General features: G+C 39.4%; 1 protein-coding gene across 1 annotated transcript in view; it reads left to right on the forward strand.

Moving 5' to 3' along the window:
* The window catches only part of DNAH9 (dynein axonemal heavy chain 9), a 379,881-nt gene that overhangs the window by 223,496 nt on the left and 142,995 nt on the right, over positions 1 to 13,390 (forward strand). The window contains exons 46-47 of the mRNA XM_054456248.2: positions 12,706 to 12,848; positions 13,224 to 13,385. Of these exons, the coding sequence (XP_054312223.2) occupies positions 12,706 to 12,848; positions 13,224 to 13,385 (305 nt within the window). The remainder of the gene's footprint in view (positions 1 to 12,705; positions 12,849 to 13,223; positions 13,386 to 13,390) is intronic.

Consider the following 13,390-nt stretch of genomic DNA (forward strand, 5'->3'; position numbering starts at 1 on the left):
TTGCAAAACAGACAGTAATCGTGGGGCTCTCTTAGTGGGACTAGATCTGATGATGGGAAGAAGAGAGGGTTAAGAGCTTGGCGATGTGCTGAGTGTGGAGAGAAGGTGCTGTTCCCTCTCTGTATCCAAATCAAAGAGAAACTAGAATGTGTGTAGTACTTGAGGAAGCTCAGGCATTGGCAGGAAGATACACAAAAAGACAGCATGAGCATGCACGCATAAAACTTACACAGTAGGGCAAGATGAGGTTACCAATGTAATTAACTAGTGATTTACAACCTCATGAGAGCAAAGTGGAAGTTCCACATAGTTTCCCTTGGTCCCCAAAAAACTTGACAGGGGGTGTGAAGTGGCCTGTGACGCTGTCTGTGCAAGATAGGACTTCAATGGGTAGCTCAATGCTTGCTATTGCTATTTTATTGTCCTTCTTTATTTAGGAATTCAGTGCGTATACCAACAATCCCCCACAAAGTGAAAACTCATGCCTGTAATCCCAGCACTTTGGGAGGCCAAGGTGGGTGGCTCACCTGAGGTCAGTAGTTCAAGACTAGCCTGGCCAGAATGGTGAAACCCCATCTCTACTAAAAATACAAAAATTAGCTCTGTGTGGTTGTGCACACCTGTAGTCCCAGCTACTTGGGAGGCTGAGGCAGGAGAATTGCTTGAACCCAGAAGGCGGAGGTTGCAGTGAGCTGAGATCACGCCACTGCACTCCAGCCTGGGCGACAGAGCGAGACTCCATCTCAATTTAAAAAAAAAGAAAAAAGAAAAAGGTTATAAAACAAGAGATGAAGAGGCAGGGAGAAGAGATCAGTATGCTGGATCCCATCCTCTGACCTACTCTCTTGATGTAAGTTGGGTCTGTCTCCACAGCTCTCTTATCCAGGGCAGTGGCAGCTCTACCGTAATTACTTTTCAAACTCTCACGCCCCCAACCAGAGATACAGAGGCCATAGGTAACTGATAGTGGAACCTGGTGGTCACATCCCTGCTGTTGACCCAACGTTCGGCTGACTCTTCCTTCTTTCAATCTCATCACTCCAACCTCAGCTGTCCATCACCCCAGAGTGGATATGACCTGGTTTATCTGTCTTACCCATCATTGCTTTTTATATTTCCTACCTTGTCTCTACCTAGAACGAAGTCTTTCATATTTGGAGAAATCCCAATAATCTGGCAATAAGCATCTTCCCTCAAAGGTATATTGTTCCTGGACACTGTAACAGATATGCTCTGTCCTGCTCAGGGCCAATATCTCCAATGCTCTTCTGATCCAAGTGCAGGACTGAGACTGCAAAAGGCCTGTAATCCCAGCTACTTGGGTGGCTGAGGCGGGATAATCACTTGAACCAGGGAGATAGAGGTTGCAGTGAGCTGAGATCGTGCCACTGCACTCTCCAGTCTGGGTGACTGAGTGAGACTCTGTCTCAAAAAAAAAAAAAATACATATATATATATATATATATATATACACACACACACACACACACACATCCAAGAATATAAGACAATATAATGCATAAATTATGCATTTATATAAATATGTGCATGTTTATATTAAAGAAAGAATATGCTTTCTTGGCTCTTAAACCAAATGCAGCATCTACAAAACCACCTATTCATCTCAATTGAGAAAACAGTCAGTGTACAAATGTTCCTGAATAAAATTTCTGCCTCCAGACTTCCAGCGTCTCAAAAGCCTCTCTCTCTCTCTCTCCACACTCCATTCCCTGACTCTGATTAAATACTCCTTAGTTTCTAAGGTCCAAGGACCATGGTCACAAGTACCTTTCTCCATAGTCTATCTAGTATATATAGATATAGTAGTATATAGTCTATCTACTATATATTGTAAGTAATATATTTTAGGATAGTTCCTGACAACCTCCAGGAAGTTCCTGGCTTTGGAATCATTGTCTGCTTCATATTTTGTGGCATTGCACCCCATGCCATCATGCTGTCATTTTCATGAAGAGCCACTGGTCCCTGGTCCAGAGCATATACTAGCAGGCATTGTGAGCAACCTTTGGCTTCTTTCAGGTGAGATCGGTGTCCCAGGTTTCCTTACTGTGCTGGCTGCTAGCGTTGCACTAATACCACCCTCATTCCCTTACCTCCCTGCCCTGTTCAAGTCAGCTTTATATCAGAGAGTTTGCCTACCAACTCTTACACCTTTTCTCCTCCAATGCCACAATTTTTTCCTTTCTTAAATGCAATCTCTTTAACATCTCATCACCTTCTGCAATAGCGTTTAATCTACAACATAGCCTCATCTTTTATTATTCTACTAAATAATGAGAGAAGGACCCAACTTCCCTCCTACTCCAAAGCTACCCTAAAGCCTAATTTCTAAATCAGTGTGAGAGAATACAGCTTTAGAGATGTCGGGCGTGTTGCCAGCCTCACACCACTGTATTTCAATTTGCTCTAATCCAGCCAGGTCACCTTTTCCTAAAATAACATCTGAGACACAGAGTTGTCACATTTTCACCAACTGAAATTTTATTCCTCAATTAAGTATTGATAATTTTTCATTTAGAACACAACTTTTTTTCAAGTGCAGATGAATTTCTAAAGCCCTCCCAGTGAAAATGCAATCAGCCGGCTCCAAAGTCATGGAGTTTTAGGCCCCATTTTAAGGCTTCTATATATTCTTTAAGAAAAAAAAAAAAGGTAAGATTTGTGTATACATATTCAAGTGGAGATACAGTTAAGATGAACACTTTTGTCTTCTAACCCACCCCCTTTTTTTCTTAACTATTTCAACAGGGAGAATTAGAGTATATCTTGGTTCTAATTTTCCCTATCAAATAAGTAATTTCTGGCCAGAAAGTAACTGACTGCCAGTTCAGCCAAAGCTGTGGGGATGACACAGAACCTCATTATCTCCCAACTTTTTCAACTTTGTGGGGTTATGCAATGACTCCACCCTTGGATAACACAGTAGGGACTAGGAAACCATAACTTAGACAACCTTGCAATTAACTCATCCCTCTGTAGTTATGTACAAGATGTATGAGGTTGGATATAAAGGTATAGTAAATGCAATTCTCTCCCAAAAACATCTCCCTTGGAAAACCAATGATCTCATGCCCTGGGCTGAGTTTCCTCTCACACTTCTTTATCTCACCATTTCATTTCTTGTTTTCCTGACACCATTTCTAAAATCAAACCATGATAGTAATTTGGCTTATGAATCCCACTTCTGACACCAACTATAGCATTTCAGAACCCATCTTTATGCCAGTTGTATCTCAGATGGATTATAGATGGACATGAAGAAATCTTACACACAAAGCAAAAATATTAAGTTAGGTTCCTGGTTTAATTAGTGAAAGATACATAACTGTATAAGAACTAGAGTGGTTCCCCAGGGTAAGAGCAGATGAACCACATATTTGAGTCACTTCCCTTGGCTGCTGGGATCCTTGATAGGGGTCATGCAACTGCTGGTGACACTGTGCATGAAATGTGAGTCCTTGCTGGATCTGAAAGGTTCATTACTTGCTATGTTCTTATTGACCTGTTATAATAATTCTTGAGGAATGTGCACTGATCATCAAACCCAGGCATTTAAGGAACTCTTACAAAACTTGTTCTCTTTTTGACCTTCACTTAAACTCAACTTCAGCAAGGCCCCACTCTAATTTAGAGAGAAAAAAAAATCAGAATTATTCCCTGGCTTTCCAGGAAAACACCTCTTCCTCCAGCTTTCCAGCCTTCCAGAAGGCCCATTTTACTCTGGTGCCCCTGCCAGTTAGCACTAACCAGCTAAGAAAACCTAGTCAGCTCCAAGTGTGATGTTTCTTCTGCCCCTAGCTATGACAGATTTTGTATTTTATTTTATTTTGGAATCCTATGTTAGGATTTTCCTTTTGCTTTCCAAAAGGCTGAATTGTTTTATTCAAAATTATAATTCATTTTCCTGTCCCAGGCTAGATGACTTTCTATGTATTCATATATTCAATAATCATTTACTAAGTGCGCATGCTCAGTCACTAGGTACTGTGCTCAAAGATGAATAACATGTAACCTCTGTGCAGTCTCATGGAAGAGTTTATAACCAATGGGGTCCCTCTCTTCTAAGGTCATATTCTTCTTTATCTCTAAACCAAACTGTTCTTTTTATATATCTGTGGGCCAAATCTCCTCTTAGGATCTAGAACATAAAAAGATCCACCTCATATTCCAGGTGCTTTAGGATTAGAGCTAGGGTTGACATGTTAGTGTTCAACACACATCCTATGAGAATGCAGAGCCCGGAAATGTTTATAACAGACTTGGCATTGGATTGTTCTCCTCTGGTGGCCATTTGGAACTGGACTTCCTGAGGATCCATCTATGCTGTTAAATAAATTGAATTCTGGCCCAGTTTCCCTAGAAAGAAAAAAAAAACAACAGTAAAGTTGGGGCAAAAGAGCAACCATCAAGCATGCACTGATCCTCTAAGACATACTTAGTGGACTCATTAGATCTGCTCACCGGATGTGCCCTCAAATCACAGACAGTGGAACTTTAAACCAGGACCAGTTTGGTTCTCCAGCTGCAAAACAGAAACTCCCAAAGAGCAATGCAAAAAGAAGCGTGAGCAATCAGACTTTTCTTTTCCTTTTGTGGTAATAAACTGGTTTTTTTTTTCTTGTGGAAGTGAAGTCCTATACAAGTTACTCAAGAGACTTTGTGTTCTGTGGATTCCCTGCATTGCTAACCTCTCCCTTACCACCTATGTCCAAGAGATAATCTATTGCCACCAATTTTCCCCTTATCTATTTCTGAATCCATATCTTCTCTATCCTCACTACCACTGGTTTTGCCTTCTTTTGCCTTGACAAATGCCAACACTCCTTAACTTATCTTTCTACTTCCCATGCTATCCCCACTCCAATCCATTCTCCTCACTCCTTTCAAAAGGGTCTATCTCAACTATAATTCCTGGCCAGGAGCAGTGGCTTACACTGTAATCCCAGCACTTTGGGAGGCCAAGACGGGTGGGTCACTTGAGCCCCAGAGTTCAAGGCCAACCTGGGCAACACGGCAAAACCTTATCTCTGTGAAAAGTACAGAGAGTATCGGGGCTTGATGGAGCACACCTGAGGTCCCAGCAACTCGGGAGGCTAAGGTGGGAAGATCGCTTGTGCCCAGGAGCTTGAGGCTGCAATGAGTTGTGATTGTGCCATTGCAATCCAGCCTGGGTGACAGAGCAAGACCATGTCTCCAAAAAAAGAAAAAAGAAAACAAACAAAAACACTGTAATTTTTTTTATTAGTTCCCAACTGGTTGCAGAATGAACTCCAAGCTTCTTTGTCCTGTTTCCTTCCTTCCTTGCTAGTCTCACTTCCCATCTTGTGATCTAGTGATTCCTAATTCCTTAAGGTAACACATTGTGCTACTTGCTGACATCCTTAATTACTTATGCTGTTCCTTTTGAACCTCATGCCCTTCTTTGTCTGGATTAACTTCTACCCACAGTAGAAGACTTACTTTGGGCGTTCCCTCTCTAGAAAATCTAGAGACAGATCCACTGTCACTCATAGGAATGAGTTTCCCCATATTCCTACAGCACTCAATAGCTGCACGTACCACCACTGTATTGAAACGAGATTGTAAATTTATGAAAGAAAGAGATCATTGTGTTTGTTGTTGATTAATTTACATTATTAAGCAATCCAGAAATACAAAAAAAAAGAAGGATTAAATGGCTACTTCTCAGTTTAGGAAATACAGCAACACTGATATACCTATTACTCTGTGCAGAGTCTTGTTTTTCATCGTTTATACAGTCAGCTCTTAATACATCTCCCAGCCCATAATTGACATTTAGGAGGTACTTCTTTAAGTACAGTAATTAACAGCATGATGTGCCATTAAATACTACTATTGGACATGTGCTTTGGAAAATTTTCCAGCAGTGAAGACAGAGGGACAGAGTACTGAAATAGCCACCACACTCCCTTGCTTTTTCTCTTTTAAGAATAGGGAAATTTTTTTTAAACTATCAGGTCTACATAGAGTCAAAGTCCTTACATCAGAGTGAAGTGGAGAATCTAGCCCTTAGCTTCACCCTTTTTATCACCAAAGTCCAACTAACTAAACCACATTAAATTATCAGGATCTCTTTCCTGAAAAGCAGTTGTGGCCTTTAAGGAGTCCCATACTAACATATAGAAGATGGCAGAAGATGGTGAATAGTCTGGCTTCCAAACTATTAGAATATTTCAATACTATTTCTAACTCCAAGTACCGCATGAAGCCTGAAAGTACTTGGAGTTAGAAATAGTGTTTCCCAACTTTCGGTGAAACCTCGTATCTACTACAAATACAAAAAATTAGCCAGGCGTGGTGGCAGGCACCTGTAATCCCAGCTACTCGGGAGACTGAGGCAGGAGAATGGCGTGAACCCAGGAGGCGGAGCTTGCAGTGAGCCGAGATTGTGCCACTGCACTCCAGCCTGGGCGACAGAGCAAGACTCCGTCTCAAAAAAAAAAAAACAAAAAAACAGACAGCGTTTCCCAACTTTAGGTCTCAGGAGGAAACTTCTCAAATATTTAAATAACCTCTGCCCCTGTTCACATCACAGAATCCCCTCTGGCAGTTCAGTTTCCTGCTTCCAGCATGACTACCTACATCACAAAACGAGTGACGAGAATATTGTCAAGAAGGAATTATAGGAACAAATGTGAAAATGCAAATTTTGTTCCCTATTCAGAGGTGTCTATCCACAGATACTCCATCCGATGGTCTTCTTCTTAAAGGTTCTAGGGATCTTGTGACAAATACCACCATCATATGAGCATGGAAAATGTCTCTAAGTGGCCCAGGTGCTTTCAACGTCTTGGAATTAAGACCATTAATAAACCAGGGGCATCAAGTTTTTCCTATAAAGTGTCAGGAAGTAAACATTTTAGGCTTTGCAGATCATACAGTCTCTGTCACAAGTACTCAGCTCTGTCCTTGTAGGGCAAAAATAGCCATAGATAATACCTAATGATCACGGCTTTGGTCAATTAAAGCTTATTTATGAACAATAAAATTTGAACTTACATAATTTCCACATTCCATTAAATATTATTATTTAAACTTTCAACATATGCTAAATATCATTTTTTTTTAGCGGTTTTCTTTCACTCCTATTTGTATCAGAAGAGGCTGAAATGAGTCATTCTATTAGTAAGGTCTTGATTTTGACAAATTATATTATGGGAATTTTATATGCATGCCATTAACTATCTCAAAGAATAGAAATTAAATAAGTTGGTACAATTAAGAGAAAACAGTAAATGATCACTTTCATGATAATTCATTTTTTTATTTCGACCCTTTAAATGATAAAAGCTAATTAGTATGAAACTCTTAGTAGACTCCTAATTGGTTTAGTGCTGTCAAACCATGAAGGCTATCATTTGCTGGAAAGTTGGCGTGAGTTTCCTCCAGATACAGTAGTTCAAGAAAGTGCAGCAGTTTCAATGACTGATACAATCACAGTTACCCACACTGTGATTATTACTGATTATTTGCCAGACCACTCACTTTGAGGACCTCACCAAAGTCCATAAGAAAGTGGGATGGGCCGGGCGCGGTGACTCACGCCTATAATCCCAGCACTTTGGGAGGCCGAGGCAGGCAGATCACAAGGTCAGAAGATCGAGACCATCCTGGCCAATATGGTGAAACCCTGTCTCTACTAAAAATACAAAAATTAGCTGGGCATGGCAGTGTGCACCTGTAGTCCGAGCTACTTGGGAGGCTGATGCAAGAGAATCGCTTGAACCTGGGAGGCAGAGGTTGCAGTGAGCCAAGATCACGCCACTGCACTCCAGCCTGGTGACAGAGCAAGACTCCGTATTTAAAAGAAAAAAGAAAGTGGGATATAAGATGGCCCCAATGACTTCTTTCATCACTAATGTTCCTATGATGCTAACATTTCTGTCAGTTACAGAAGAAGGAAAAAGCATGTGTGAACAGCTTTTAAAAAAAATTTTACAAAAGCATCATGTTGGTGAAAGACAGCTTTAAAGAAGAGCTTGTATATGATTCCAGTCCCAGATAACTTCAACGCTACCTAAAGACTTGTTCTAGAAATGGGAAAATTTTGTTTTTCTGATACCCATTGCTTTTCTGGAGTGAACCACACTCCCCTTTACATCATATCCAGTGTTTTCAACTTTTTAGCTATAGTGTTTCCTTCATTCTTACCTCCCTCAGTCTCATCTTTTTCATTGAGAAAACCGATGTCATTTAGTTTGGGCCTCACAGCTACTTTATACATCACAGTCTATCTCCATTATTATTATTATTATTATTATTATTATTATTATTATTATTTGCGGTTTTCTCTTTTCCTCCAATATTACCATTCCTCCTTTCCAAGGTCAACTTTTCGTCTGAGCTAAGAGCCCACCCCTAGTTCCTAATTCAGAATTTTACTCTATTCCATCTTTTCTTTCAATTTCTGACTCTCCCTCTTCTCTGATTTCAAACATAGCCCATTATCTCCATCCTGAACGTTTTTTAATTAACTTTATTTGACTTGAAGTGACAGCCAAACAATAATCCTAGAATCTTCCCCAGACAAAATTCTCAAAAGAATAAAATTTACAGTTTTCACATTTTCCCTTTGTGTTTTTCTATATTTCCTTGCGAAACAATTTGGACATTACTAAAAGCAATAAAACAAACACTTGTGTAATTATGAATAATAATGCAAAATGGAAAATTTTATTGTGCATCTGCAAGGGTTTCTTTCCAACAGGTGCCCAATACCTAGATTGCTAGTTTGTCTGATGTGTACATTTCAGCTTTACCAAAAAGTGCCAAATTGCTCTCCATAGTAGTCATACAGTTTGTCTCTGGCCAGTAGTGCATGAACACCTGTTTCTGTCTAACCTCACCAATATTTGGCTTAGCTGACATATTAATTTTTGCCAGTGAGAATGAAATTAAATCCTATTATTTTCTTTTCCTTTTCACTGGTGACACTGAGCATCTTTTCAAGGGTTTATTGGCTCTTATTGCTTCTCTTCTTTTTTTTTGTTTTTTGTTTTTTTGTTTTGTTTTGTTTTGTTTTTTGAGACAGAGTTTCGCTCTTGTTGCCCAGGCTGGAGTGCACTGGCGCAATCTTGGCTCACTGCAACCTCGGGCCTCCCGGGTTCAAGTGATTCTCCTGCTTCAGCCTCCTGAGTAGCTGGGATTACAGGCATGCGCCACCACGCCTGGCTAATTTTTTTGTATTTTTAGTAGAGACGGGTTTTCTTCACGTTGGTCAGTCTGGTCTCAATCTCCTGACCTCAGGTGATCCACCCGCCTCGGCCTCCCAAAGTGCTGGGATTACAGGCGTGAGCCACCGTGCCTGGCCTTACTGCTTCTCTTCTATGTGTTGCCTATTTATACAGTGTGCACTCTGGATGTTGTGCTTTTTGTCTTTATCTTATGAATTTCAGACATTCTTTACGTATTAGATTGTTTGTTCATTATATGGACTGTAAATATCTTTTGGAAGTCTATATCTGACTTTTGTTGTGCCAATGTAGTTTTAATATTGTAATAGTCTTTTTTTCTGTGCTTTTTGTACTCTGTTTCACAAATGTTGTTTTATCCCAATGCCATAAAAATAATTGCCTGTTTTATTTTTTAATTATCATTGTTTTACTTTTCATGTGTATGTCTTTATTCGCCTGAAAATTATTTTTATATAGTGATCTAATTATATTTTATATCAATATGGAATTATCTTAACATAACTTATTAATTAGTGCAGCCCTTGTCTGCCTCCTGATTTTTTTTTTTTTTTTTTTTTTTTGAGACAGAGTCTTGCTCTGAAGCCCAGGCTGGAGTGCAGTGGTGCAATCTCAGCTCACTGCAACCTCCGCCTCCCGGGTTCAAGTGATTCTTCTGCCTCAGCCTTCTGAGTAGCTGAGACTACAGGCACACACCACCGTGCCCAGCTAATTTTTGTATTTTTCGTAGAGATGGGGTTTCACCATATTGGCCAAGTTGGTCTCAAACTCCTGACCTCGTGATCCACCTGCCTTGGCCTCTCAAAGGCCCTGCCTCCTGATTTTTAATATCAATTTCCTGTTTATATCTGGATCCATTTCTAGGTGTTTTACTTATTCTGTTTATTCACCTCAGTGTCAATTTCACATTGTTTTAACTAAGATAGCTTTATAAGGAGACTTGATTTCTGGTGGAACAAATCACTGTTTCTGGTTCTTTCTCAACAATGCCATTTTTCATCCTTTGCTTTTCCATATAAATTTTAGGAAATATTTGTCAGAATTAAGAAAGAAAACCATTTGATTTCTTATTTAAATTGCATTTTTGGGAAAGCGGTGATACCTCATAATCCCTCCATGAACTCAATATTTCTCTTCCTGTATTTATGGTTTCATTTATTCCCTTCAATAGTATGCTATAGTTTTCACATGAAGATCTGGCACATCCCTTTATATATTTATTACTTACCTGCTATATGAGGGGGTTTTTGGTGTTTTAGTTGATGACTTTTCTATTAACAATTTGTTTTTGCTGGAGTACAAAATGTGATTTAATTTCCAGTATTAATTTTCTATCCAACAAGCTTGTTGTCAAATGCTCTTATGAGTTCTGGTTGTTTACGTGAATATTCTCGTAGATTTTCTATGTAGAAAATTAGGTTTTGAACAATAATAGTTTTATTACATCCTTAACTATCCTTATACATTTTATTTTTTTCTTAACTTTTTGCACAGTTTGGGGCCTCCTATATAATGATAACTAGAAAACACAATAGCAGTCATATTTGTCTTATTCTTGATTTGAAAGAGAATATTTTAGTATTTTACTATTAGGTGTGTTTGCTGTGGGTTTGGGGGTGATATCTATTATTAAAGAGAAATCTCATTTATTCCTAGTTTGCTAACAGTCTTTAGAAACCTTATGCATCCATTTCAATGTCATATTGTTTTACTTTGTTAATCAATTAATGTAGTAAATTATTTTCATAGTTTTTTTTCTAGTATTTATCCTTGCATTTCTGGGACAGGGTTTACACTTGGTCATCATATACTAATTTATACATATTTAGTTGGGATTTTTAAAATTTTTATTCATCAGGGAGATTAGCATATGATTTTGCTTTCACATATTGTCTCATTAATACAGTGTTTTCATTTAACTTTCAGATTTTTGCCAGTCTGGTAAAAAAATAATAATAAGGTGTAGTTTTAATATACATTTTCATTAAGAGTAAGATTGACTGTCCTTGTTCATTAACTTTATTTGTACAAACAGAAAGTAACTAAGCATAGTTTTGATATACATTTCTGTTCTTATGAGTGAGGTGAAGCATCTATTAATATATTCAACAGAAATTTTTATTTCCTTCACTGTGAACTTTCTTTTCATATCCTTCACCCCATCTATCTATTGAATTATTGACTTTTTTCTTTATTTGTAGAAAATTTCTTTACATATTAAGATTAACCATTTTACTATAATCTGGGTTAACATATCTTCTTATTTTGTTCTTTGTGTTTTGCTATCTTTGCTATACTTTGCCTGTGATATTTTCATCATGAAATATTTTTATTTTTATGCAGTCAAATTTGTCAATTTTATGCATTCATGAAATTTATTTTTCTTTTAACATAGGTTGATTCAGATAGAGTTAGAAAATCCTTCCCCACTCCGAGATTATTTCCCCCATTTTTTCTGTTATTTTCCTGCCTCTTTTATAGTTAAATCATTGATTCAGTTGGCATTTACTCTAGTGTGCTGTATAAGATCAAGATCTGGCCGGGCACGGTGGCTCATGCCTATAATCCCAGCACTTTGAGAGGCTGAGGCGGGTGGATCACCTGAGGTCAGGAGTTCGAGACCAAGCCTAACTAACACAGTAAAATCCCGTCTTTACTAAAAATACAAAAAAATTAGCCGGGCATGGTGGCGCATGTCTGTAATCCCAGCTACTCAGGAGGCTGAGGCAGGATAATCGCTTGAACCTGCGAGGCAGAGGTTGCAGTGAGCCGAGATCACACCACTGTACTCCAGCCTGGGCAACAAGAGCAAAACTCTATCTCAAAAAAAAAAAAAAAAAAAAAAAAAACTCAACATCTAACCATAATTTTTTCAGATCTCAGTTTTCTTAATGCAGTACCATATACTGAATGTTTTCCCTGTTGAATCTTTTCCCCATTGATGTAAGGCGTCCTGCTTATCATGTACTAAATTCCATGAAGCCATTCTGCTTTCTCCCCTTTTTCTCTCATAAACAGAGATAGCTTGCTGTTGTTAAATATATGGACCTATCTGTATGTTTGTTATGGCCCTTTTTGCTGGGGATCTTATAACTATTTTTGATCCTATTAGCCATGTTTCCTGCTAAATATTAAACTCCTGGAAGGCACAATACAAAAAGGGCAAAAAATACAGTAGATAGCAAACAAATGCTTTGAGCAAAAGAAAAAAGACAGTTGAAGGCTCTTGTGTTACCAACTGTCTACCCCAGGACAGGAGGGTACCCTATGCTCTGTTCCAATCATTAACATACTCATTCTTCTGCCCTGGGTTTGGAGTAGACATGGTGTCTGTCCAGCTTCACCAGCAAGAGAGTTGGTACGTGGCCTAAAAACCACTGACCTGTGTCCCAAGGTAGGATAACCTCCCATGTCTGATTGCATCATTTAATGAGATGCCAAGGCTGCCTATCTGTGCTCCATTTTTTCCCAGGGGAGATCCCAGATCTCTACTCTGATGATGAAGTTGAAAACATCATAAGCAATGTGAGGAATGAAGTCAAGAGCCAGGGTCTGGCTGACAATAGAGAGAACTGTTGGAAGTTCTTTATAGATCGGATCCGGCGACAGCTTAAGGTAAAGAGCACTTACTGACAGGGGCAGGCAGAGACCCAAGATGATTCACGGGAGCTTCCACTCATATTTCGGGCACAACTGTCCTTATTGATTGTCTAGAGTAGGTGGTGAGTGTGCGGCACCCTTCTCAGCCTGAGCACCGTTGCCAGGACATCCTTCTCATCTGCTTTAAGGGCAGCAGCATCCCTTGTGGATCACGCATTCCCAGCATTTTTGATCTCTTGGCTGGTGAGGCTGGCTAGCATTTACAGATATTGTCTCTGTTGGATGTGCTTCCCAATCTTCTGGGAGCTAGAGAACCCAAGGCCTTATCTGCCTCTCTGTGAGTATTTCTCTGATGCCTTCCTGGTTCTCCTCACCCTTCTGACTTCTCAGGTGACTCTCTGTTTCTCCCCTGTGGGGAACAAGCTAAGAGTCCGCAGCAGGAAGTTCCCAGCCATTGTGAACTGCACAGCCATCCACTGGTTCCACGAGTGGCCTCAGCAAGCATTGGAGTCTGTCAGCCTCCGCTTCTTGCAGAACACAGAGGGCATTGAGGTGAG

Source organism: Pongo pygmaeus, chromosome 19, assembly GCF_028885625.2.
Source record: "Pongo pygmaeus isolate AG05252 chromosome 19, NHGRI_mPonPyg2-v2.0_pri, whole genome shotgun sequence".
Lineage (NCBI taxonomy): Eukaryota > Metazoa > Chordata > Mammalia > Primates > Hominidae > Pongo > Pongo pygmaeus.